This window comes from Sturnira hondurensis, unplaced genomic scaffold, assembly GCF_014824575.4.
Source record: "Sturnira hondurensis isolate 20B ecotype Veracruz unplaced genomic scaffold, ASM1482457v3 Scaffold0008196, whole genome shotgun sequence".
Classification (NCBI taxonomy): Eukaryota; Metazoa; Chordata; class Mammalia; order Chiroptera; family Phyllostomidae; genus Sturnira; species Sturnira hondurensis.
This window is the reverse complement of record NW_028080827.1, coordinates 8,401,066-8,427,042: the sequence shown is the minus strand read 5'-3', so window position 1 is coordinate 8,427,042 and position 25,977 is coordinate 8,401,066. Positions and strand designations below refer to the sequence as shown.

Below are 25,977 nucleotides of genomic sequence, written 5' to 3'. Positions count from 1 at the left end.
GGTTACTGCATGAACCAACAATTCCACTTCTAGGCATAGATCCAGAGAAATGGCAACATATATCCACACAGAAGCACGTGTAGTCACAATATCATTATTTATAATACCACAGAGGTGGAAACAACCCAAATGTTTATCAATGAATGAGTGATAAATTGTGGTATTTCTGTACAGTGAAGTATTATCTCACCCTAAAGAGGGATGAAGTACTGACACATGCTACAACTTGCATGGACCTTGAATACAGTACGCTAAGTGAAAGAAGCCAGACACAAAAAGTCACATATTGTATGATTCCTTTCATATAAAATATCCAAATTCATAGAGACAGAAACAGGTTAGTGGTAATCAGGAGATGGGGGAGGGGAGAATGAGGAGTGATTACTTAATGGGTACAGGCTGTTCATTGGGGTGATCAAGGTTTGAAACCAGGGAGTTGTTGGTTGCACAATGTTTTGGACAGTCAATGCCACTGAATTGTACCCTTTGAAATGGTTTGTTGCACGTTATGTAAATTTCACCTCAATAAAAATAAAACACAGATACTGTAATGAAAACATTTTTAAATACCATATGATCTCACCTACAAGTGGAATTTAATCAACAAAACAAACAAGCAAACTGAATAGAACCAGAGACATGGAAATAAAGAGCAAACTGACAGTTACCAGAGCAGCCATGGACAACGACAGTAGGGTGGGAGGAGGACTGGACGTGGGAGAGAGGGTGTAAGCACAGCAGGAGAGAGCAATGGAGGGGGGATGGGGACAGCTGGAACTGAACTACAATTAAAAAATTTAAAAAACATTTTTAAAAGCAATAAAATCCCAACATTTGTTGATAATCCTTATTAACAATTGCTATAATACATTATACTTTCAGTGTTTTCTCTTTTTATATAGTCATCTATACAGAGACATGCTTATATTTATTCTTATATTGTAGAAGTCTTTGTAAGTGTTATCCAATTATTAGTTCATATTTTCATTATTAATGTAAGACCCTGGAATGTGTAATGACAGGTTTGGAAAGCCATTTCCTTTTATTGGATCCGTAATCCACAAGTCCCCTTTTAAGGGTTTGTGAACCCTAAGTGAAATTAAGTATTTCTGTCCATTCTGAATGTCAGGAACACTTCACAGCAGCGTTAGCAATACCTGTCATCAATCCACATCACAGATATTTTCACATCCCACTACAGTTGTCCCCAGTATCTCCAAGAATTATATTTTTACTGCCATAAACTTTTTGACACACTGCTAGCTCTTGTTAACTTAGCACATCGATAAAAAAGCATGTGAGTTGGTTAAAGTATTTGCATGACTGTATTTCAATGTAATTGATATCCTTTACCATCATATGTATTTTATTAGCAACATTTTAACCCAATACTATGAAAAAGGGCTCATTGGTTTCCCCAAACTGCTGAAGAGGTTCATGGCACAGAAAAGTTTAGGAACTCCTATTAGTCTAAAAGATTTTTAGTGCAGTACACATCGAAATTACTCAATGGCAGTATGATTGGGGAGTATAGGTCAATATCTGCCTTTTTTTCCTGATACCAGAGGAAAAATACAATAAAAAAGTTCAACCTCATTTTCAACCAAATTAAGTCCAACAATTAACACTGGATCACTGAAAAGAGGCATATAAGTCTTATTGTATAATTTTTAAAAATTCAACCTGGTAGACACTTTCACATGTATGTGTACATACACATGTGCATGCAAACACACAAGTATGAACACATTCTCCCCCCTCTTCAAGATAGTAGTCTTCTGCAACTCCATCTAGTGAATATGGATCTCCACTTTAGTGAAACTATATAAATGTTCTTAGAATTTTACAAACTTTTCAAAGTGACAGACCTTCAAGGATGTAGAAAAATTCAAGAAAGGGAAAGATCTGCATGGGACAGTTTCTTCTGTGCTCTCTAAAATCCAGTTGTCACGCCCAAAAGCTATTAACAAAAGAAGCACAGGTAATTTTCTTTTCCCTAAGTTGGATTTGCTTCTTGCTCAATTCTTGTTAGTTTAGTCATTTGAACAATTAACATGAGCATGGTTGTATATTATTTTTAGATACCCCTCACTTATTTTAAAATTCTACATTATGTGATTAATTTTTATCTGGTAAAACACATACATTATATGTGTATTTTAATTAATGGTTATTCAATTTCACTCCCCTTTTTCTTAAATCTCTGGCATCTTAACATGCCTGTGTGTTAGGCATGTTATTGTGGTATTTCCAGGATGTCTTTGAAGCATTTTGTAGGCTCAGACACAAATATGAAAAAGCAGCAGCATCTTATCCTAATGACACAAATAAATATTTTCTACTCTTAAAATTACTTTCACCAATTAAGTTGCATCCCTCACTGCCTTTATTGTTTCCCTTGTCAGTTGCTATTTTCCTGGGTTTTACTTTAGTGATGAAAATAGTTGGCTGGCCATAATCAGATTTAGTGGACTCCTTCAGTCTGATTACCCTTCTGGACCCTGTGCTGACTGGGTACGTATCTGCATTTAATGTTCTTCAGGGCTTATCCTACAGCAGGAGAAAGAGGAACACATTGGGATGGCTGCTCTCTGGCTCCTCCTTAGCTTGACCCCCCTTCTGTGAGCACTTTATAGGAACATTTGGAACGTTAGTGGGTTTCACAGCTGCCATGTTTGGCAAAATGAACCCAAAAGAGCCATCTGCCCCTCCCCACGCTGCCTCCATTCAATTCCCTTGCAACTTCCCAGTAGCCAGCTGCCACAGAAACTATTGGAAAAGCAAGACTCAGTGGACTGTAATGATTGTTATTCTCTGGGAAAGCAGATTCTTTGATTTGCCTGCAAGATAAAGGATATTGGATGCACTTGATTCATCTGAGTGCACCAATAATATCCAACTTGCACCATTAACTTATTCGTTAGGATTTGATGGGAAGAATCTTTTGTGTTTCTAGAGATGAATCAGTTGAAAACAGACCCAAGGGTCAAGATTTAGACTTGGGAGCGGTGGGCAGAGAATTTGACTGTGGGAATGTTGTCCGATTTTATCTTGTTTGCCACAAAAAATGTTGGTTGCTAACCTCAGACTTGTCAAAAAGTCCCAGGCATGGATAGATTGGCCTGCTGTTTTCCCCAGCACCTCTCACACTCAAGTGTAAGTAGACTCCATTCCACTCTAGGCTCGTGTGCCAGGAAGATAAGGGGCTTTTTGCAGTCACTTGAAAGCATGGAGAACCAGAAGCTTCACTGAGGGACACAGAATATCATCTAATAGACAGTTCATTAGTTGGACAGATTCCTAGTTGCTTTTGTAAATTTAGTTAAATGAATTATATTTTATCCTGACAAATTAAAATTAAGAAGCATTTATGGGTTGAGACCCCAAGAAAAAAAACTGGAAAAAGATTTGATAAAATGATCGGCTTTTAATCCATGATTTATGCTCGAGATTAACCTTTGTTAGTTATCCCACTTTTTCCTTCTCTCCAGAAGTATCAGCTATAAGTTTAGTTTGAAAATCATATTGTTACCTGTTCCTTATGTTCTTGTCTTCATTTCTTACAACTCTGATAACTATGATTGTTTTCTCAAGACAGGTCTGTTGGCAATGCTATCTCTCATCAATGATTTTATAAAGGAAGTTGTGCTTTTGTTCAAGCATTGGACTTAAAAGAATCTTTAGTAAATTACAATCTAATCATAAGTGACGTAGATAAAACAATCAGCAAACCCGGGGGTTTGGAATTAGAGGACTTAGCTTTCTTGTGTTGCTATAAGGAGAAGTCAAATGCATGAGCTGATAGGTATCCCGTTTCCTGAAAAGCTGAACAGTCCACCAACTTATTTCAGAAAATCTCTCTTTCAATATAGCTCTGGGCCCCCCTAGCTACCAATTATTTAAAATACAGATCTACATTTTATTTAGCCACAATTTAAAATCCAAAAAGATTTATTTACTTGTTCATTTCTAGTAAAACAAAACTAGACCTCACATTGGGATGTTTATTGCACTAGGTCTAAACATTGGTTTTGTTTTTTGCTGCAGGTATATGGCAGGTTTGATTGCTGCCTGCTCTCCCAGACCCTGCTGTAGCTGTTGAAAAATAGACATATGTGCATTATCTTATATCTCCCAAATCTGAAAAAGACTGAATTCTAAAACCCTATGGTCCTAAGTGTTTTAGATATAGAATTGTGAGTTTCTATTATCTTTCCCTGTCATTCTGCCCAAAGTAGTTGACAGTCTTCTACAAAAATGCCATCTATACTCTGTGTTTTTGTTTTCTTGCCTCTCATTTAGTTAACACACTATAATCTGTCTGCTCTCTACACTATTCTAATGGAACTGTTTTTCTTGAGGTTACCTCACCTCCAAGTTTAGTTGTCATTCTCGGGGTTGCAGGTAGTTCACTTGTCTGAAATCACTCTGTCATCAATGCCCTTCTCTCTGTCTGCCCTCAGCCTTACGTGATACGGCCTCTCCTGATGGCCAATAGCCCTGCTGTCTCACTCAGGTCATTTGACCTCTGCATGTACTCTCTGCATTTTTCACTGGGTTTATTCTCAGTGTGCTTCTCTTTTTATTTGTATTTCCTTGGGCTGCATTATCAACACAGATGGTGTGTGTATGATTGTGGCAAAATACACATAACATCATATTTACCATTTTAACTATTTTTACATGCAGATTTCAGTGGTATTAAATGCATTCACATGGTTGGTCACCCATATCTGGAATTTTTTCAGGTTCCCAAAATGAAATTCTGTGCCCATTAAATAGTAAGTCCCCATTCTTTTCTCCCCTCAGGCCTTGATAACCATCCCTCTATTTCTGACTCCATTAATCTGACTACTCTCCATACCTCATTTAAGTGATTTAATATGGCATTTGTCCTTTTGTGATTGACTTACTTCACTTGGCGTCATGTCCTCAAGGTTCACCCACGCTATGGCACATGTCAGAAATTTTTTGTAAGGCTGAAGAATATTCCATTGTATGTATATACTACATTTTCTTTATCAGCTTATTCATTGATAGGCCCTTGGGTTGCTTCCACCTTTTGCCTACCCTGAATGATGCTGCTATGAACAGAGATGTACAAATGTCTCTTTAAGACTCTGTTTTTGATTCTTTGGGGTACAAACCCAGAAGTCAACATAGGTCTTTTAATTACTACCTACACACCCTAAGAGGTGTGTTATGGCACATTGTGGTGTAGGGTGAGCAGTCACCCGCAGTGGGATCCTTCCCTGACAAAGGGCCACAGCTCAGTATGGGGAAAGAGCAGGTCATTTTCTAATTTAGAAGTAGAACAAATGCTGATACCACAAAAACCTATCTATTCCACATGGCTCCTTCTATGGCATAAGGTATATGTAACTACATATAAACCACCCACAGGAAGTTGCAGCAGATGATAAACTACAAGAACAGAGATGGTGGTGAGAAGAGAAGGCTAAACGCTCCAGTTAAAGAAGAAGCGAGAAATGGTTTTATAGGGTTCAGAACCCACCGAAGACCCCTGGAATTCATATAGCCATTCCATGAATATCCTAATCTATAATTCTGGAGGGCATTACAGTGTTTTACCAATGCTATCAACAATACCTGGTGATAAATTTGGATCAGTTAAAAGATGAACTATGTGCTATGTTTTTTTGTAAGCCTCCATTGAAACACAGGATTGTGTAATATAGCTCAGCAAAACCAAAAACATTTAAAGTCAAAATGCTGTGGGACCAGATGGTTGGGACCTTTATTGTTTCTTACATTAACTATTGAAATTTTTTCTAACTGATTAACTTGCTAGTCAAACCCTTTCTTTCATTCTCTCTCCATTTTGCCAGACAAACATTTACATTGCACTCAGCCCTGAACATGCCCCTCCGCAAGGTGTCAGGTGGAAATGTAACTCCACTGCAGGGCATTCGCAGCCTTCCCTAGCTTTTCAGCTAAAACACCACCCATAACCACCCTCCCAACCACACTATACACAAGTGCCCTGACACTTACCCTTTCCAAACCTCAGATTGTTTGTACCTTGCAGCATTGTTTCAGAAACTAAATGACCTATGCGGAATACTAAGCACAGCACTTTGCACATGGAAGTACTCAGTTAATGATAGCTAATGGCAATTCTGATAATGATAGAAGGATGAAAAGATACATGTCTTGCTGATAATTCCTAGTGAAGTAATCAAGCACTTAAAAAGTCATTTTTAATGCAGTATGTGAGTGTTCAATCACCAGTTATGTAGTGAATATCTTCATGGTTCCTGCTACCCAGAAAACGAGGGTAGTAGAAGGGCTATAAAAAAGTACAAAATGTCTAACCAGGCTTCACATTTATTTGTTTTTATGATTTTATGAATTTATATATTTAGTCATTTTGTTTGTGGCAGGACTTTCACATATAAAATAGTGAAAAAAGAATATAAGAAGAGATATAAATAAATCTGTGGTCCAGAGTAAAATTATTGCTGCAAGTCCTAGTTGTATTTCCTATCATTGTGTAAAATGCCACACAAGTTTATCAGCTTAAAATAACACCCATTTACCTCACAGCTCCGTCAGTTAGAAGTCTAGAATGCATGAGTTTCTCAAAGGGTTAAAATCAAGGTGTCAGACAGTGGGCTTTTACATGGAAGCTCAAGGGACGAATCTACTCCTGAGCTCATTTGAGTCCTTCGGAGAATTTAGCCTTTATGGTTGTAGGTCTGACGTCTTTGCTGGATAGCACCCAGCTGTCCCTCTCAGCTCCTAGAGGCCACTCTGATCCTTGCATATGGCCTCCTCCATCTTCAATGCCAGCAATGGTACTTTGAATTGTTCTTATGCTTTAAATCTCCCTGACTTGCCTTTCTTCCACCAATCGGAGAAAACTCTACTTTTAAAGGGCTCACCTAGTTAGGCCTGGTTATTCTCCTGAATAATGTCCTTATTTTAAGGTTAATTCTCTTAGAAACCTTAATTGCATCTGCAAAGTCCTTGAAGCCATATAATCACTGGGTTCATTGTTCTCACAGGGGGAGGAGTCACATAAGGATGAGGGTCATTAGGGATTATTTTTAGAATCCTGCTGATCATATTGGATCTTAGGTAGGATAGTTGCTGGAGGCCCCCCTGAGTAAGCGAATCCATGGAACAGAAGAATAAAGAGGTGGAAAAAGTCTTTTTGGGTCATTGGGGGCAGAAACACGGTATGGCATTTTACAAGTGGCACTGGGGAAGCAGGACTGTAGTGGGGGTGCACTGAGAGTTGGTGCTTTCAAAACAGAGCCCTGGCATGCCTGCTAGAGCTTTGGTGGCCTGTCTTTGTCTGAAGAAAATCACTCCCATGTCCCACTGCAGTTAAAATATATTTGTCCTTCCATCTCCAGCATGTCCCCCCAAATCCCTGCAAAAAAGAGACTTTACGTATGAGTACACTCCTCATCCAACACCTTATTCAGGGGACTGAACCCCAATTTTTTCTTTTCCAATTCTCTTTCTCTTTCCAGGCAAAATTTCAGATAAACTCAGCAAGACATTTATCTAATTAAGTTAATAGACGCCAGACCTGGCCAGGTGGCTAGGCTGGTTATAGCATCATCCCCTGAAACAAAAGTTGTGAGTTCAATTCCTGGTCAAACCACATACCTGGGTTGCAGGTTTGCTCCCCAGTTGGGATGTGTCTGGGAGGCAACAGATTGATGTGTCTCTTCCTCTCTCTAAAAATCAATAAATATATCCTCAGGTGAATATTTTAAAAAGCTAATTGACACCAGAGTAAATAAAATGATAAAATCAAATCTTTCCTAAGAAAATTAATCTTCAACCAAGAGCATGAAGAAAGGAAAGATCTGTTTTGAAATATTTTAAAATTAAAAATGAGCATGCCTGGTGTAAGAATTCAAATAATAAAGTAAATGATATTTTCCATACCTTTTTATGTTTTGTATATAATATATAGTTAAAAACATTTTATGTCATTTTAATGATTTCTATATAAGTAATTACAAACTTAATTAAATATGTACTTCACATCACAATACAAAAACTTTTCGGTTAACATTCACTTTCTAAATTGGTTGTAAATTGTATTAAGTTTTAGAGTGAGGTTAAAAATTAAAATTTAGTCAAAGTAGATTCTGTCGTGTCAGCAAAAGTTTAAGAAGAAGCATTTCATAAGTAAATGCTTTATCCAGAAAACTCTACTTTAAAATTAATGCATTATTTGTATTCCTTCTATATCTCAACAACTTTAAACCTCTATCTGTTTTGATTATTTTTTCTTTTACCCTACCTACACTGTTTTATTCTGCTTTTCTGGAGGTCAGTGGTCAGAATTGGATGTGGAGGTAGAGTGTGGTCCAGCTGATAAATCCAAGGGTTGCTCTAGATGTGCTGGAGGCGGTGGCAGAGCTGGGGTCAAGGTCACAGTGATCAAGGACTTTGTGAAGAGTATTGTGCATACCGTTAAGGTATGGGAGCTTGACGTAAAGCCTATCCTGGCTTTGTTATCATAGTAGGGACTTTATAGGGAACAAAAATGAGCCACATCCTCCACAAATCTATGTTACAGATGAATGTATTATTTTCAGTTATATTTAGGAATGAAGTACATGGCTTTATGCCTAATTTAATATTTTCAGATTCATTTTCTACCCTCCCACCCCCTCACCATTATTTTGAACTGAGCTAAGTTTGGTATCTCTCGGACCCCTTGTGCCTGCTAGGAACCCACATCAGTTACACAGTTTCTGGAGTAAGATGCAGAAACTATGAAACAGTTTTGTTAGAAAGGAGGCACCAGGTTCATCTCCATAGATTTACATGAGCAAGGCAATGAACTTCGTGTGTAACTGAAGATAAATGATAAATCTCACAGAAGACACAGGGGTCAAATTCCTTGGTGTGTGGAATTTGATTACAGCTGTTAGTCAGTTGACTTGTTCAAATCTGATTTTATGAATTTGACTACTAAATTTGGTAGATGAGGCCATTAGCCCATTCTCTTTTAAAGAGAATCACTTTGAAATATAACTGCCCTCTTAATCATTTCCTAATATTGTGGTGAATTCAGTTAGAAAATGCCAACCTAATATAAAAAAATGACCTAACTCTGTAATGTATCCACTCGTGGTCTTACTCTTGTTTGTTTATGTAAATATAATTTATACTCATTAATTTCTATCACATTATAGAAAATACTTTTTTCATTGTTTTTTACAATGCCATAATAAGCAGAATATTTCATTGGAAGTGTTTTTTTTTTGTTAAATTATTTAAAGTGTGCTGGTTTACAATATATGTAATTTGAATGGGCTGAGAGGAATTTATGTTCCTGTAGCAATGAAATTTCTATAATGTTCTTCCAATAATGTTCTATAATGTCCTTTCTATAATGTTCTATAAGGAAAAGCACCATGAGTTTTGGTAAGCTAATTACTGTCTCAAAGTTATTCATGTATAGTTTCTTAGTTAATATAATGTTTTTGTGCAATGTGATAAAACATTTATCCATTTGGGCAGTGTTTTTGCATTTTAATTTATTCCTGATCCTTTGTAGATGGATTCATCAAGTGACTATGATTTTTTTTTAGCTTTTTTTTTTCCATTTGGGATAGTAGCAATTGCTTTTTCTACAAACCTAGTGAACCTAGTTGCTAAGTTGTGAGATGGAATTTGTATGGCTAGGGCTTTTAAATATGTAATTTAAAACTATTCATTAATTTATAATAGATTATAGTAATTTCGTTGATTGTGAAAAAAATTTTGGATAGAAGAAAGCAAATATTAAATGTATACACACCCTGGCTGGTGTAGCTCAGTGGATTGAGCACAGGCCTGGGAACCAAAAGATGGTGGTTTGATTCCCAGTCAGAGCACATGCCTGGGTTGCAGGCCAGTTCCCAGCAGGGGATGAACAAGAGGCAACCATACATTGATATTTCTCTCCCTCTCTCCTTCCCTTCCCCTCTAAAGATAAATAAATAAAATCTTTAAAAAAATATATACACAAATTACTGGGGAGCAACTTCTGGCTGTTTGGGGGGGGGAATCAAAGTATAGACTATTGGTATTTCTTCTTCACTTGCCCCCTGTAGATATTTATGTCTGGTACACCATGACGTATTTTATCAACTACAAGTGTTCTCTTTACCCTCTGCATTGCTCTTCTACCACAACTGAAGACAGCATTCTTCATGGTACATGCCACGCTTTAAGATAGCTGATACTTCAAAATCAGATTTCATAACAGGCACGTTACAAAGTGATCACTTGCCCTCCTTAAAAACAAAACAGAAAGTTGTAAGTGCCCTATAAATATTGACAATCCCAATGTACTTAAACTTCAGGTGTATTTCAGCAACGTATTGATTTCCAACAGTTTCTGAATCTTTCTTTTCTTTCCCCTGTATGTACAGAAACTAGGAGAGGTTTTGCGCTGGTCTCTTGACAGGTCTCACTCCAAATTCTCTTAAAGATGGCATTCTTCCTTTGGGATTGAATCCCAGCCCATCTGCTGATAAAGCTTAAGGCTTTGTCTCTGTGCTCTGATCTCTGCCTGGAGCTCTGCATGTTAACTTTTCACGTCTGTTTGGGGGTGCTCAAACTTGGCCTTTGTCACAGTAGAAACACCTTCTCTGTTCCCTGTTTATTGGGGCCCCTAAGGTCTAGCAAGCTATAGAAGCCATGAAAAGTTGGTTTTATTGGAAAGAGGTATGTACTGTAAAGAATTCAGGGGTGTATTTCAGAAACCTTAGAGCTGCAGTAGTCCTTAGGAAGAAGTTAAAAACAAAACTAGAAAGTTGAAGCTTTCTCCCCCTTCCTTGCTTCCTTCCTCCTTCTTCTACTCTTCCTTTTCACTTCCTTTTCCTCCCCTCTCTCCCCATCTCTGCCTCTGTAGACTATCATATTCTGCTCCTCAGCCCATGGGGGAAGAAATGGTTACTCCACACAGGTCAAGCTAACATGTCACATTCAGAGAATGACTTGCTTCCAATTTCAAATTCCTGGGGCCTCAGGACCAATCTGGCAGCATAACGATGAGCTGGGATGAAGTAGAATGTGTGAGTGCTGCTTCCCCCAGTGTGGGCCCTCCTGGGCTCCAGGGCTCAGGTTTATAATGGATATAGTTTGATGTTACCACCTGCCACACTGAGATTTCGAGATGCTTTGGAGTATCAAAGCAGTAGCCTCCTTCTAGTGCTAGAGGGAATAGATAAAATTTAATCTATTCATTCTGTGAACAGGTATGGAGCCCTTCTTTGTATGAAGTTCATAGAATAGTTGCTGAAAAGAATTTAGCATCTGGTAGGGAGGCAGCCCTGAATTTAAGCAAGCAAATAAAAATTTACCAATTATAAATGTGGCAAGTTCTTCAAAGTAAAGAAACTGAGATAGAAAACAATGCAAGACAGGAGAAGGGTTTACTTCAGAAAGGCCTCTCTGAGGAGGTGAGATTTTAAGCTAACTCTAAAAGAGTGAGATAGAGTTAGAAGTAAGGGATTTATTTTCAGGGATCTTTAAAAGAAAAAAAGATCTAAATTATGAGCAAGGGGAGGATGACATGGGAGAAAGCATGAGTGAGAATATGACTTGTAGGTCAAAGATTTGGGATTTAATCTCAAGTGTAGCCACAGTAAAAGAATCATTAGCCATGTTGCTAATGTCATATAATCCATTAAGAAGTATTTCTCTAGCCTTTAATTTATGCCAGACTTCAGTCTGGTTTACTGAGGAGGATTAAAAAATAAGTCAAACATATAAATAATCCTGCCCAGATTTTGATTATAGCCTAGTCTGAGAAGCTAGCCTGGTTACGGAGGATCTAGTCTCTGGCAGGAGGGAGGGAGGTGCCACACTGGGCCCCACATCAGACATTCCAAAGCCACAGGGACAAGGAGGTTTGTTAAACAGCTTACAAGGAGCTGAGGAAGAACCTGTCATGTGTGTCAGAGCCTTATCAACCTTTTAAAATATCTGCTCAATTGGATTCTCATAGTACCCCTGTGGGGTAAGAATTATTATCCCCACTGCACAGATGAGGAAAGTGGGGCACAGACATATGAAATGGCTAGTTCAAGGCCACAAAACAGGTTTGATCTGAGTACAGGGCAGGCTGGTGCTTACTCTATTCATGCCCACTGTGCAATGATGTCTCCTGGCTGTCAGCCTTGACAGGTGGTGAGGGCAGCCTCTGAGCACAGGGTGGCAAAGAAAGTCACCCTGGTTTTAAAAAACATGATCAAGGTCACTGTGGGCTGTGTTGAGTTGGCAGTGAAAGCAGGATATACAAGTGGAAATATTGTCAATAGGGGCCTGAAACCACCATCTTGGCTGCTCATTGTGTTTCTGTGCACTGACGTTTGAAGACTAGGCAATTTGGGATCAAGGAAAACTACTTTGAATGCTGGCCAGTGCCATCAGTGGGGAACAGAATCAGAGATATGGACATCACATGGAGGGAGTTCAGTGGGGAGGGAGAAGGGAGGAATGGCAAAGAGGTACAGGAAAGAGAAGCATAATTAGTAGGCATAAAATAGACAGGGAGAGATAAAAAATGATATAGGAAACAGAGGACTCCAAGAACTTACACGGACAACCCATGGACATGAACTTTCTTTCATTCACTTTCTTTAAGGATGTTAATTGTTGTAAGCTCTCTTCTAATTGGTTTCATCCTCTAATGTACTATTTGTAGGTGGGGACAAAACAGATTATCTCAAAACTAATATTAATAAAATAATAGAAAAATGAAAGCTCTTTACTGGAAAACGTTTTATACAATGAAGAGTGTACTTGGGATAGATTGTGTGGCATTCCTTTTTACAACATCAACTTTGAAGGAGGAAATACAATTGTCACTTTCAATAATATTTAACTCAAGTACATTTTGCGTACCACATTCAAATTGATTCAAATGGAGAGTGTGAGTAAACTCATCTTTTTGATGTAGCGTAGTGCAAAAAAACCCCCAAAAGATATATCTACTTATCAATGTTTGTAAGTACTTATCGACTTATCATCTTTTGCTTTGGAAAGCAAAAGATGTCCTTAAATGGGAAGTTGAATTAAGCAATTTTGTTAACCTTTGGTTTCTGTTCTTTCTTTGATATCAGAAAGCAATGAATATTCTTTCTCTATGGACTAACTGTCCGAAGGCAGTTCACTAAAGTTGCAAAGGCAAGCCCTTGGCCTCTTTGGGATCATACCCTCCCTCATGGGTTATTGTTTTTACTATTTACTCTAGTTAACTATGTCCCTGAAGCTCTGTAAATTCCATAGTTTCAGGGATCTACTTAAAGGAACATTCTGCATTGGAACAGTAATTTATTATGGTGTATTGATGAGGGTCCAATCAGGAAAGAGGAATGACAGAGTAATTTAAACAGAAAAAAAATCAACATAAAGAATTACTAGCTATCATAAATAACGTGAACGTCTGGGATTGGTTAATAGGAACCAGATGTAGAAACAGCAGATTGAGGAGCACACATTCTCCCCGGAGCTGAGATGTGTTGCCTGGGGCACCGCTTCCCCCAGGGCTACAATCTCGACCTTACTGGAGAGCTCATAGCTGTGTGATAGCAGAGAAGCTGCTGTGATGTGGCGTGGTATGGTGTTGCCAGAAATATGCCCTCTGTGAAACTAGGGAAAGCTGTTCATAGGGAGATGTCTCCCTGGAGGCACTGTGTTACAAACCATCCAAAGAGTGTCTCAGGGGAAGCTGCTGTCTGCTGGGTGCTGCTGGCCTCCATGCACGGCAAGAGTCTGGCGCTGAGGAAGCCACCCACGCTGCTGCAATAGAGCATCCCAGAACTGAGAAGGAAAAGTTCTTTCTTCTATAAGTCTTTATCTGTAAGGGTTAACATTGCAACAGCTGTTAAAAGAAAAATATTTAGAGAGGAGCATACACATTTTCCAGAGCAGGCAGAGAGGAGTGGATCTGGAACTAAGACAATAAATTAATAACTGGCACACATGAGAATCTCTCTCTATTCACCATAAGGGCTTTGACCAAGGGCTTCCCAAAGCTGTTGTCTTGAACTTATTAGAAAACCAATTTCTTATTGTTAATATGAACTTCCTTATTCGTCTATAGTAACTTTTGAAGTAACTGACTCACGTTAACCACGCCTTAGGTCACACTTGCATCACAACCAGTGCTTTGAAACAGAATAATCTAATTATTTTTCAAGTACTTTACAAGTAAGCAGGATGGAAACTATTGTTCACAAAACCTTGTTTCCGATATCTTGTTGATTAAGGGTTGGTTTGTAGTGAAAATAGCTTACGTCTTATTTTAGATACAGCAAATTAGTTCTCACATGTTTGTTGCTCTGCGCTACCACGGGCTTTTACTTGAGCTCCGGGGGACGGGGATGGAGTGGCTCTTGTTTTGTTGCCAGCACCTGGCTCAGTGAATGACACATGGTCGATGCTCAGCCGATTCGTTAGATTAGTTATCTATAAACAAAGGTAGATTACAACTGTCCAGGTTTGTAGGTAGACTATTTTTATCACTAAAATATATAAGAAATAGTTGTGTATAGAATAATATATATGGATATGTAGAACTAAGGCACATTTCATGAGTATTACAATATAACAAAGGATTTTCCAAGAATTCTTAAAATCTTTTAAAAATATGATAGTTTGAAGAACCATAGAAAACCTGAGAGAAAAAACTACCCATGGTGATACCATTATTGAAAGAGAGATTTCTCATAAAACAGTCAATTTTACCAGATACTGTAGTTCCAGTTCTGAAATGTGGTCATTTTCAGGGACTAGTAATAACTATTATCTTTTGTTTGAGAAACTCTTCTTACTGTCATCCTTGAGAGAAAAGATTTTCTTGATGTTGCTGTCAACTTCATTTGTTGAAGACATAGTAATCTTGATGAAAAAGGAAACCTCAGAGAACTAATGTTCATTATGTTTTATGTTAAAGATGGTAATTTATGAATGGAGGAAGGTTAAAATGAAAAAAATCATTGTTAAGAGATTAGGGACTAAATTCTTGCCCAGTAGCATAATAATTGCTACTGACTCAGAACCCAAAGCACCAACCACTGGCCTTAAGGGAAAATGGAGAGGAGACGAGGAGAACTGAGGGTTGGAGTGTCATAATCCTTAAGTCCATCTACCTGTCTAAAGATGTATTGGTATGGTGTCATTATTTTTATTCTCTGGCAGTAGTTACTTTAAATTGATATTTTTCTAAATACGGTGAGTAAGAATGATTTTTTTCCTTAGCAAATAGTACAACTGCTTCTTCCTCATTGGTAGGAAAAGAATAATATGAAATAAAATCTGTATTTAGATTGTATGTCAAGTTAATTTTCTTTAGCTCCTTTATTTAATAAAGTATAGGTTATATATTTAACATGGTCTAGTTCAAATGAACTCACAGCTGATAGAAGGCAATGGTCATATTTATTGAGATTACACTGAGCATATGGCATTGTATTTCATAAAAACTCTAACACTTTGTGAATTGTTTTCTGATACTTTTGCTCTGTTTTATATTTGTTCCTTTCAACTTTAAATTGAACTTGCCAACATCCTGAAATTCTGAAACTGCAAGAATGGCAGAGAAGAGGGCAAAGGAATTTATTCCTTCTAATAACATTAGACATAAAGGTCAAATGCTGTAACAGCTATAATACCAACAATAACAACAACACCCTAGCGTGGCCTGCTTTCCTGAAGCTGTGAGAGCACTTTGGTGAGGAAGGTAGTGCTAAGAATCCTGTGTGTTCTTACTTAACCTGTTCACTTCAATTACACATCAACAATAGAAACCTTTTAAGATTAGGAAACTAAGCGAAGCACTATGAATTCTCTGTTGTTTGTGATTGGAACACTAAGGGAATACACTAAAATATTCCATATTTTTTGTTATTGATCACTTGCATACTATGTAATAAGTAAGAGATTTTACTGTTAAAGACTATTGAATGCCCCGTCGATTTCAGTGGAGAAAAGCACAAAGAGGAAGATGAACTTTTCAAGTCCATAATCTCAGCCTTTGTAAGACCATGATTCGAATAATTTAGAGAAAGCTTCCAGGCTGCTTTTTGATTGAAAGAAGACAGTAAGGCATGATAACTTAAAGAACTGTGATTTTTCTGTTGAAGTAGTTTGTTCTTTTCATTCTTTGGGGGGTAAATATTTTGCAGAAACTTTTATTTCTAATCTTGTTTTCCAGGTACTTTGGAAAGACATGAGACAGGAGAAAGAGCAAGAATTATTCTTAATTGTTGTGATGATTCGCAGTTTCTAAAGCCTGAAGCTGTGCTTTCAGTTGCCTCAGAAACACATAAGCACAAAAGTGTAGAACAGAGATCCTCCAGCTCCTACCCCTTTGGGCCAATACCTTGCCCTGCTCTGCAGGTGGAGTCCTCATGTAAGGTAAGTTCAAATCCAACTGCTGCTTTCAAAGAACATCATCGACTTTGACTGAGAACTCAGGTGCTTCCATCAATACATAGCAATCAAATATCAGTACAAAAATGAGAACTCAGAATGATTGCATCTACCACATCTACCAAGTGATCTCGAGTTAATCAGCATAACTTTCTGAGTGATTATTCCTCTTGGTACAGCATTTTCTTAAAAATAAGTTCTAGCCTATCAAAATTGAGCCAATTTTATATTAACTCTTGAACTTTAGGTGGTTTTCCACTGATAAGAGGAAAATAACCTAAATTCTGTGGCTTAGATCTACCTTTTTTAGTTAAGAGTATTTGAATTTTTTAAAATATTTTATTTATTTATCTTTAGAGGGGAAGGGAAGGAGAGAGGAAGAGAAACATCAGTGTATGGTTGCTTCTTGTGCATCCCCTGCTGGGAATTGGCCCCTGTGGGGAACTGGCCTGCAACCCAGGCATGTGCCCTTACTGGGAATCGAACTGCGATTGTCTGGTTCACAGGCCCGCGCTCAATCCACTGAGCTACTACACCAGCCAGGGCAAGAGTATTTGAATTCTTTTTATAATGTTAATTACAAATAAAACAAAAGGTGTGCATCAGAAGAAACTGGATCATCATATGGAAAATTATTTAGATACACTCAGCATCTCTAGGATCACTAGCTTTTTAGATTTCCAAGTCTCTAGCGCACAATGATGGTGTTTGCATTTGTTTTCATTAACCAAGTCAACCAGATTCACAGAACTTTGGATGGGTTTTGTTCATCTTAGTTCCAAATATGATATAGAAATTCAATCTGATTTCTTTTTTGTATTTTATTTATTTTTTATTGTTGTTCAGTTACAGTTGTCCCAATTTTTCCCCCATTGCCCTTCCCTGTCCCATCCAACCCCCACTTCCAAAGACAATCCCCACCGCATTGTCCTTGTTCATGGATCTTTAGTACATGTTCCTTGACTTGACCCCCTTCCTTCCCCCACCATCTCTGTCCTCCCTCCCCTCTGGTCACTGTCAGTTTGTTCTATACTTCCATGTCTCTGGTTCTTTTTCACTCATTTATTTCTTTTGTTGATTAGGTCCCACTTACAGGTGAGATCATATGATATTTGTCTTTCACCGCCTGACTTATTTCTCGTAGCCTAATACTCTCTAGTCCCATCCATGCTGTTGTGAAGAGTAGGAGGTTCTTCTTTCTTTCTGCTGTGTAGTATTCTATTGTGTAAATACACCATATTTTTTTGATCCACTCATTTACTGATGGGCACTTACGTTGCTTCCAGCACTGGGCTATTATAAATTGTGCTGCTATGAACATTGGAGTTCATAGGTTCTTTTGGACTGGTGATTCAGGATTCTTAAGGTATAATTCCAGCATTGTAATAATTCCTAGATCCAAATTCTGAGAAAAATTTCATACTGTTTTCCACAGTGGTTGCACCAGTCTGCAATTCCAACAGTATACTAGGGTTCCCTTTTCCCCACAACTTCACCAGCACTTGTTGTTTGTCGATTTGTTTATGATGGCCATCCTGACTGGTATGAAGTGGTATCTCCTTGTGGTTTTAATTCTCATCTCTCTGATGGCTAGTGATGTTGAGCATCCTTTCATATGTCTATGGGCCCTCTGTGTGTCCTCCTTGGGGAAGAGTCTGTTCAGGTCCTTTGTTCAATTTTTAATTGGGTTATTTGTCTTCATGGTATAGAGTCATATGAGTTCTTTATATATTTTGGAGATCAAACCCTTATCTAAAGTATCATTAGAAATTATGTTTTCCCATGTGGTTGCTTTTATTTTTGTATTGCTGATGTTTTCTTCAGCTGTGCAGAAGCTTTTTCTTTAAGGGGCTCTTATTTTTTCATCTACACCTCTAAGTTATCTCCTCATCTTGTCGTAACTATGCCATATATGTACATATATTTATTGTAGCATTTTCTCTTGTAAAACTTTCTTATATTATTGCCTATTTTTTAATGGCTGCATCACGCTTTGTGTACCGTATATGTAGTGTTGCTGATGTGAATTGTTTTTCTATGGCTTACTATTATGTTTTCTGTTTTACATTTTTGTTTGTTTGTTTTGTTTTAACTATACTTTATTGATTATGCTATTACAGTTGTCCCAATTTTTCTCACTTTGCCCCCCTCTACCCTTAACTCCCCAGTCCTTCAGATGAGCATTTTGATGGTTGCCTAATGGAGGAATGAGTGTTTCACTATTATGAATAATGCACCTATAAGCCTAAAGCTTTTTTCATATTCAGTATTATTTAATAAAATATATTTTCAAAAATGGTATTTCTAAGTCAAATTTTAGCCAATGTTAAATTATATATTATTAACATTTTCCATTATTTCAGTGATATGAAGACTGTTCAATAACCATTAATAAGGACTTTAAAAAACTTCATATCATCTCATGTGTACATATATAGTTAGAGGCAAAAAGATGTGTTATCTTCAAAAAAGAGGGACCAATTGGCTGTCCAAGCTCTGCCTTAGAGCTTCAGGTTTCAGTGGGGACACCAGCACATTATCTGCAGTTTTTTAGGGTTAGAGACTTGATTAGATTTTGAAGCCAGGGTTTATCAACCTTTTGAGAACTGAGTCACACTAACCAAACATCCAAGAAATAAATATATAAGCTAGAATGATTATCATTTAATTTACAATAATAAATATAATCGCAATTCTGTTAATAACTCAGCATAATCTCATTATAGCAAAGCTATAGGGAGTGAGGCAGAGGAGGGAGGTGGAACTATTTATGTCATCGATGGACATGGAGTCTGGGGGTGTTCACTCGTTGAGCTCTAAGTGTCTAATGCAGTCATCCCTTTCAGCCCATTAAGGTACTAGCTCTCTTGTTTAAGGCTGAGATGCATTGAAAAATTTCTAAAATTTTGAATTTCTGTTGTTAGGACTCCATTTAGGCCACCTACTGTTGTTTATATTTTCCCCCTTCAGGTCTTGAAAGCAGTGATCAGGCAACAGATTTTTTTATTACTAATTAAATTGTTTTTAGGTTTTTCAAAACTATTGTTCATGTTCTCAACTTAAAAGAAGTCATGTTTTATAAGGGTGATTATATAAGTATGATAAAACTTTTACATTAACAACTGAAAGAGGAAAGTCACAAGGTCCTAGTCTCCTAAGACAGAAAATGGAACCACACTTACATTGTGTATTTATTATAAGGTTAGAATACACAAAGCCCAGTGAGTGAGCCCAGCTGACTGCCAAGCATTCCCATCCTAATGTGGCTTTGGTGCTCTCTATTCATAATAGAGTGTGCATTTTAGGGTGGGAATTATTCTACATTCAAATAGTAGATGAGAACGTGAGAGATGTCTCTTGACTCATGCATGCCAGATGTCCAAGGTCTGCAGGAGAAAACCTCATTCATCAAGTGCCCATTTTGTTAGTTCAATGCCCAGAAAGTAAACTGATTGCTATTTCTGTTAGCTTCTTGGAAGACCTCGGACCTACCCTTTAAGTGATGATAATAGTATATATAGATTTCATTTTATTCATATAATTTTGTTTCTTTCTTGACTCTAGGGAGCAGTAAAATGCCAGAGTCTTGTTTTCTTACTCTTAGACTGATTCCCACTTTATTTTTAGCTGCTACTGCTTACCATAGATGACTACAGTTCCTAACCTGCACTCTCTACAGAGTAAGAGAATTGAATAAAGGAGGGCTATCACCTCCTTTGTTTTATATATTATACCATTCTTCTAATATCATTGAGCTTATTGTTAACTAGAGCTTTTTTATTTGTGCTTCTTCTAAGTTATATCTTCTCTACTTATTTATGTCTTGCATCTCTTCGTTTCATTCTCTTAGATTTGAACCATTGAGATTGTTTTGTCTTAATCTGATTCATAAATTTGATAAGCATAAAATATCAAGAGTACTTGTAAATTCTCCATTCTCCTTAGTGTTAATACAGTAAAATGAATATTTACTTCATGAATTTTTACCAGAAGAAAAAAACAGTTTTAAAGAAAGGATTTAAATAACACTCATTTCAGAGATGGGAAAAATGAGGGACAATAAACCTGTAAAATCTGAACTAAGATTACTCTGTTTCAGGACTTCTTTGTGTGGATTTTAGTGAAACAAGTGAAATATTTTCGAATGGTAGAGTAAACTAACTGGAAGAATAATGTGTAAGATCTGTGCTGGGAGCTTTGTGTTTGACAATATTTAGAATTTACTGTCATGCTCTATTTATTTTTTCTTCTTGCATTTGAAGAGTGCACACAGAGTTGAGAAAAGGTTTTAAAGAGAACAACAACTACAACAAAACATTTAAAAATGTGTCTAATTTGAAATGCTAAAGAAGTTAAATTTGTGTAGCTAGATAAAGACAAATTTTGAGGTGGGGAAGACCAAGATCTTAAAGGATTTAAAGAAATACAATGTCATATTAGTGATGCAGAAATGATTTTCTCAGATTCTGCTGAGGATAAAACAAGAGAGAAACTGTTTAAATTGCAGTGGAAGGAAATTAGCCCCAAAGTAGAAAATAAACAATCTAACTAAAATCATCTCTACGTGGCAGAAATCTTTGTAGCTTCATTATATTCTAAGGAGAAAAGGTATGTTTTGTCTGTTGGCTTGTTTTAAATTCTTTTTTTCTGCATTTCTTGTCTATAAAGTGAGTAAAAGAATAAGTTGAATTATTTGAGTTGCTAGAATTTAGAAGCATTGTGCTATCCTGGGAATGTTTTCTTTCTTTTTTTTAAAAGAACTGATTTTCTATAGAATGGGTCCCCAATAGCTCCCCTTGGTTGCTAGTTTAGAGCTACACTGTTTAGTTTAGTATGGGAGACATTAACCGTATATGGCTATTGAGCACTTGCAATTTGGCTAGCACCACATGTTAAAATGATATTTTGCATATATAGGATTAAATAGAATATATTACTAAACTCTTAATTTTTTAAAATACAGCTACTACACAATGTAAAATTACATATGTAATTTGCTTTTTACTTGTTTTGGACAATGTTGAATTAGACCAGGGATAAGCAAACCTGAAAGACCATATGGTAAATATTTTGGACTTTGAAGGACAGATTTTTTTGCTATTTAACTATTCAACTCTGCTGTTGGAGCATGGACACCACCACAGAGAACTCTTAAATGAGTAAGACTGCATTCCAATAAAACTTTATTTACAAAAACAGGCAGTGGGCCCAATTTGATGCTTATCGGCCATGGTTTCCAAGTTCTGATCTAGATAGTCCTTTCTGGATTTGGAGATCATGAGGCACTATCAGGAACTGGCAAAATAGCCAACACCTCTTCTCTCCCTAGGTAACTGAATTTTTAATAAAACAACTCATCCCAACTTCTTCAGCGCTGTGTGGGATGCAATTCAAAGGAAACGTGTATCAAATCTATTCCCCGACAGAATTCATGAAATTCTTATGTCTGTAAATCTGCCCTTTGTAGAAAACAAATATGCCCATTATAGCTCCTAATCCAAGCAAGATTTTTTAGAATGGAATTCTTTAAATTCATGCACTTATACATGCATCTTTATGTAAACATGCAATTGATTGTAAAGAATGCATTTAATTCCAGTTGAGCTTTCTAGAAATATGTTTGTATTTTTTTAGCCTTTATTTGACCTTAGGGTGATGTCTATTTGGTGCCATTTGCTGCAAAATCTTATTAGAGCTTTATCCTGCCACCTCTCATAAAACACAGATGGTGCACTGGTAGCCACCAATAGAAAACTGGGTCACACTACTACTTGCTACTTTATCAGAACAAAACGTTAATTATTTTATAATTTATGACACAAAAACTTAATTAAAATAGAACTAGAGTAGTTTCAAAATGGTAGGATTTGAAAATGTGATCTGCAAATTTATATATAAATATAAAATAATTTATGATGACATGTTACATGTTACAAATTAACTCTTTTTATTAAACTATATTTTATTATCAAAATTGAATCAATATAAAAGAGAAACAATACTTATTCAAAAATAATTAATTTATTCTATAAGGTTAAATCCTCAATATTGATCATTTTTATTTTCTTAACTAGTAATTTATTTTTGGTATATTCTTTTAAATTATATGAACAACATGTGAATATTTTTCTAACATAGAAAATATTTTGCATGTATTTTGTATACATTTAAAAGAAAATATATTTTTATTATTATAACGCTAGCCCTTCATGAAAATATAGAAATTTCTCTCTGTAAAAATTGGATTAAGATTTTTAAGTAGTTTAAATTTATGAATCTCATCTTAAAAACTTCAGTGCCTAGATGATAACACTTTTTCTAGAAAGATAGAATAGAGAAATATACAATAGTGAAGAAATATACAAGACAATCTTTTTTTAATACATGTGAAATGATGCGAATTTTTGACAGAGTATAACCATTTTTATAAGTATTTTACAATACATATATATTTTAACTAATGTGAAGTTAAGTAAAAATTTTTGTAATACTTAATACTTTTTTATAGCTGCTTAATATACAAGGTCCCTTTTCTCACTTGGTTGTATGAGTTTAAACATATTTGGTACTAAGTTGCCTCAATGTTGAGGAAAACTATGAAAAGCATATCACAGCTTTGTTTCAAAACTCATTTGGGAGGTCTCAGAGTCACTGTGAAAAATAGGAAATGCACAATTAAATGACTCCAGCTGTCTGGTGCACACAGAAGCAACTTTGAATTTCCTCACAGGACTTCAAAGCCTTGCTCCTATCCAAACATTCGCTGGCCATGTAAATCAGAGGCACAAAGGGAGAATGCTCGCATTTCATGGTGCGTGGCCGGTGGAAGTCCTGCATTGTGCCGCACGTGCCAGTGGGAAGTGCCAGGAACAGAAGGGCACTGCTCTGACTTGTGTGACAAATGCAGTTAACACCAGATCCATATTAATGTTGTCAAGTTCCCTTGATGTATTTAAACAGATTTTAATTATTTTCAGTGCCCAAAGGCCTAAAATATATAGCCTAATGGTTCTATGAAGAAAGCTTACTTAATGTGTGAATGTAAAACCTCTCATAAAAATGAAACTTTTATATTGGCCTTAGTCATTGACATAGGGTATTCATCAAGTCAGCAATTTGTGTGGCAAAGTGCCATTTGAATAGTGTATTGTTAGGATACTTACGGTCCACTTGACAAAGGCTCTTGCTGTAAATAGTGCAATTTGACTCCAGCTGTTAAAGAGTGTCTTTGACAGCCGCCAAATAGAATGGAGACGCCCTACTGCACCGCCGGAAAATCAATATTGGGTCCTTGTTCATCATAACCTCTTCTTTTCTCTTCTGTAGATTTATAAATGACTATGAAGTGTTTATAAGTGGTAGTTTAAATATTTTTAATGTAATTTACTTTGAGTTTTAAATTAAGACTTGTAATAAAATGGTACAAGTGCAGAGTTTTAGGATACTATTTCTACCCTCTGGTTCGTGTTTAGTCACAATTACAGTTCAGCTGAACTTCAATTCTCCAGCTTCAGTAGAAAGCAATCAGTATATAACATAAACTCAAAATCATGTGCCTATTCTATATTGCCAGGAAAAGCACTCTTCTTTTTGATTCCCTTAGTAGTTTATGTTCTTGCCCCCCCCCCGCCCCCGCAACACACACACATCTTCTCTGTGTGTATACCTTTTTGTGGAGATGGCCGGGTTCTTTGTGGCTGTGCCCATAGCAACATCCACAGATGTTGACAACAAGTAATGCCCTTGGTGTTGTCCAAGATTTCCCTAAAGCAGACTCTTGCTCATTTTGAAGGATTTTCTATCGGTTTTCGGCAATGCAAGGTTGCTATGATACCTGACTGGCTATAATAGATATTGAATCTGTTAATTATAGTAACTGCATGCAAGGGATCTTTTTTCATTGAGTTTCTCTCCTGTTGTTAGCTGTTATACGGATGATACAGTGGAAGAAGTAAAATTATATACTCGACATGAGAAAAAATAAGTTTCAAGAGTTACCTTAAATCCTGATGTTGAATAAAAGATTTCCAGGTATAAAAACCTTTAGCTGACTATTGATTTCCCATAATTGCAGATAAAATTTATTTAAATCATTTCCAGTTTTGACTGGGTTTGATTTTGAATGCTATTGTTGTTTACCTGAGATTTCATGAGTCTCTGTTAAAGGTGTGCTGATCAAGATTTGAAAGAGTTGTCATTTTTAACAGGAAAAATGCCTGCAATTTGTGTACTTTCTTAAAAGCCTTTTTTGGTGAAAGCAGTTAAAGGAGTTATCTTCCTATTACTGACCAACTTTACATTTATTAAATTTTTGGCTGAGATAGCAACTGAAAATTTATAAAGCTGATACTATAATTGTGTACTAAGACCTTTTACACTGGTTCAAGGTCAGCGTTATTGTTTTTATAATTGCTGATAGGCACTTGTGATTTCTCCCAGAAACAGGATTTTTTTCTGCCTTAGTTTTAGCTGGTTTTGAAAAATGTTATTTCTTTTGTTAATTCTAACATTAACCTTTTTTTTACTAAATAAATGTTTATGTCATTTTTAATACTAGATTTAGACTAGATTTATCTCAGTTTCTCCATCAACCCCACAATATTTATTAATCCTTAAGAAACATGAGAATGTAAGATTATAACTTTCTTCTTGAATTCAATATCCTGATTATAGTCACCAGAATATGCGAGGTGGACTTGTGGGGAGGGCATTCTAGTATAGAAACATGAATAAAAGTTAACCATAAAGGGCATTATCATTTTGTAGTTAGCTTAATCTAGGGACAGTGTAGCATAATTTATTAAACATATCTTTAAATTTGCATTAGTAATTTTATATAGCTAATTTAGAAACTAGGAATTCTGTAATCATGACAATCCTATATTACCCACTCATATTTCTTCTTTCCTTTCCTACTTTTTTCTTCTGGGTTGTACATTGTTTTTGATTTTTATAAACCAGTGACATTTCCAAGTATGTTAAAACCTAGCCTTTTGCAGGACACAAACATGGACCTACTTATCCTACTGAAAGAGGTCTGTGTCTACTGGGATAGAAACGCACCTCAGTAAACTTGGATATTCTGTTATTGAGCAACTTGCTGATTCTGATTAGAAGGTGATGGTAAATGTTACCCTTTTACAGAAACTTGGAGTTTCCTTGGTAACTAACTTGTTTTCCTGTATCAGGAATATCTTATGTTTATATCCTCTTTTGATGACTACCACAATGGATGATATTGTCATGTGTAAAAAAATGAAGTTTGTAGAAATTCATATATTGAGGTAACTAAAAGACTTAGTGGCTTATAACAGGAAAGAAAAGAAGGAAAATAAAATCTTTCTTCTTAAAAACTGGTAATCTCACTTACGGACACATTTAACAGAACCCCAGCAGGGGCACTCCCTCTGTCTCGATGACTTATTTTGAAACTTGCCCTAAGAGAGCAGCAAATGCAAAAAAAAGTAACAGAAAGCAATTCTAAAAAAAAATAGACATTTATTCTAATGAAATATTTTTCCTGCACTGGTAAACACAAAATGTGTTAACACTTTA

At 36.4% G+C, this 25,977-nt stretch overlaps 1 protein-coding gene across 2 annotated transcripts in view; it reads left to right on the top strand.

The window, feature by feature from the left end:
- Nucleotides 1–25,977, top strand: part of WDR72 (WD repeat domain 72) — a 203,859-nt gene that overhangs the window by 56,604 nt on the left and 121,278 nt on the right. For both annotated transcript variants that reach the window (XM_037054671.1, XM_037054670.1), the window contains exon 14: nt 16,205–16,407. In XM_037054671.1, the coding sequence (XP_036910566.1) occupies nt 16,205–16,407 (203 nt within the window). The remainder of the gene's footprint in view (nt 1–16,204; nt 16,408–25,977) is intronic.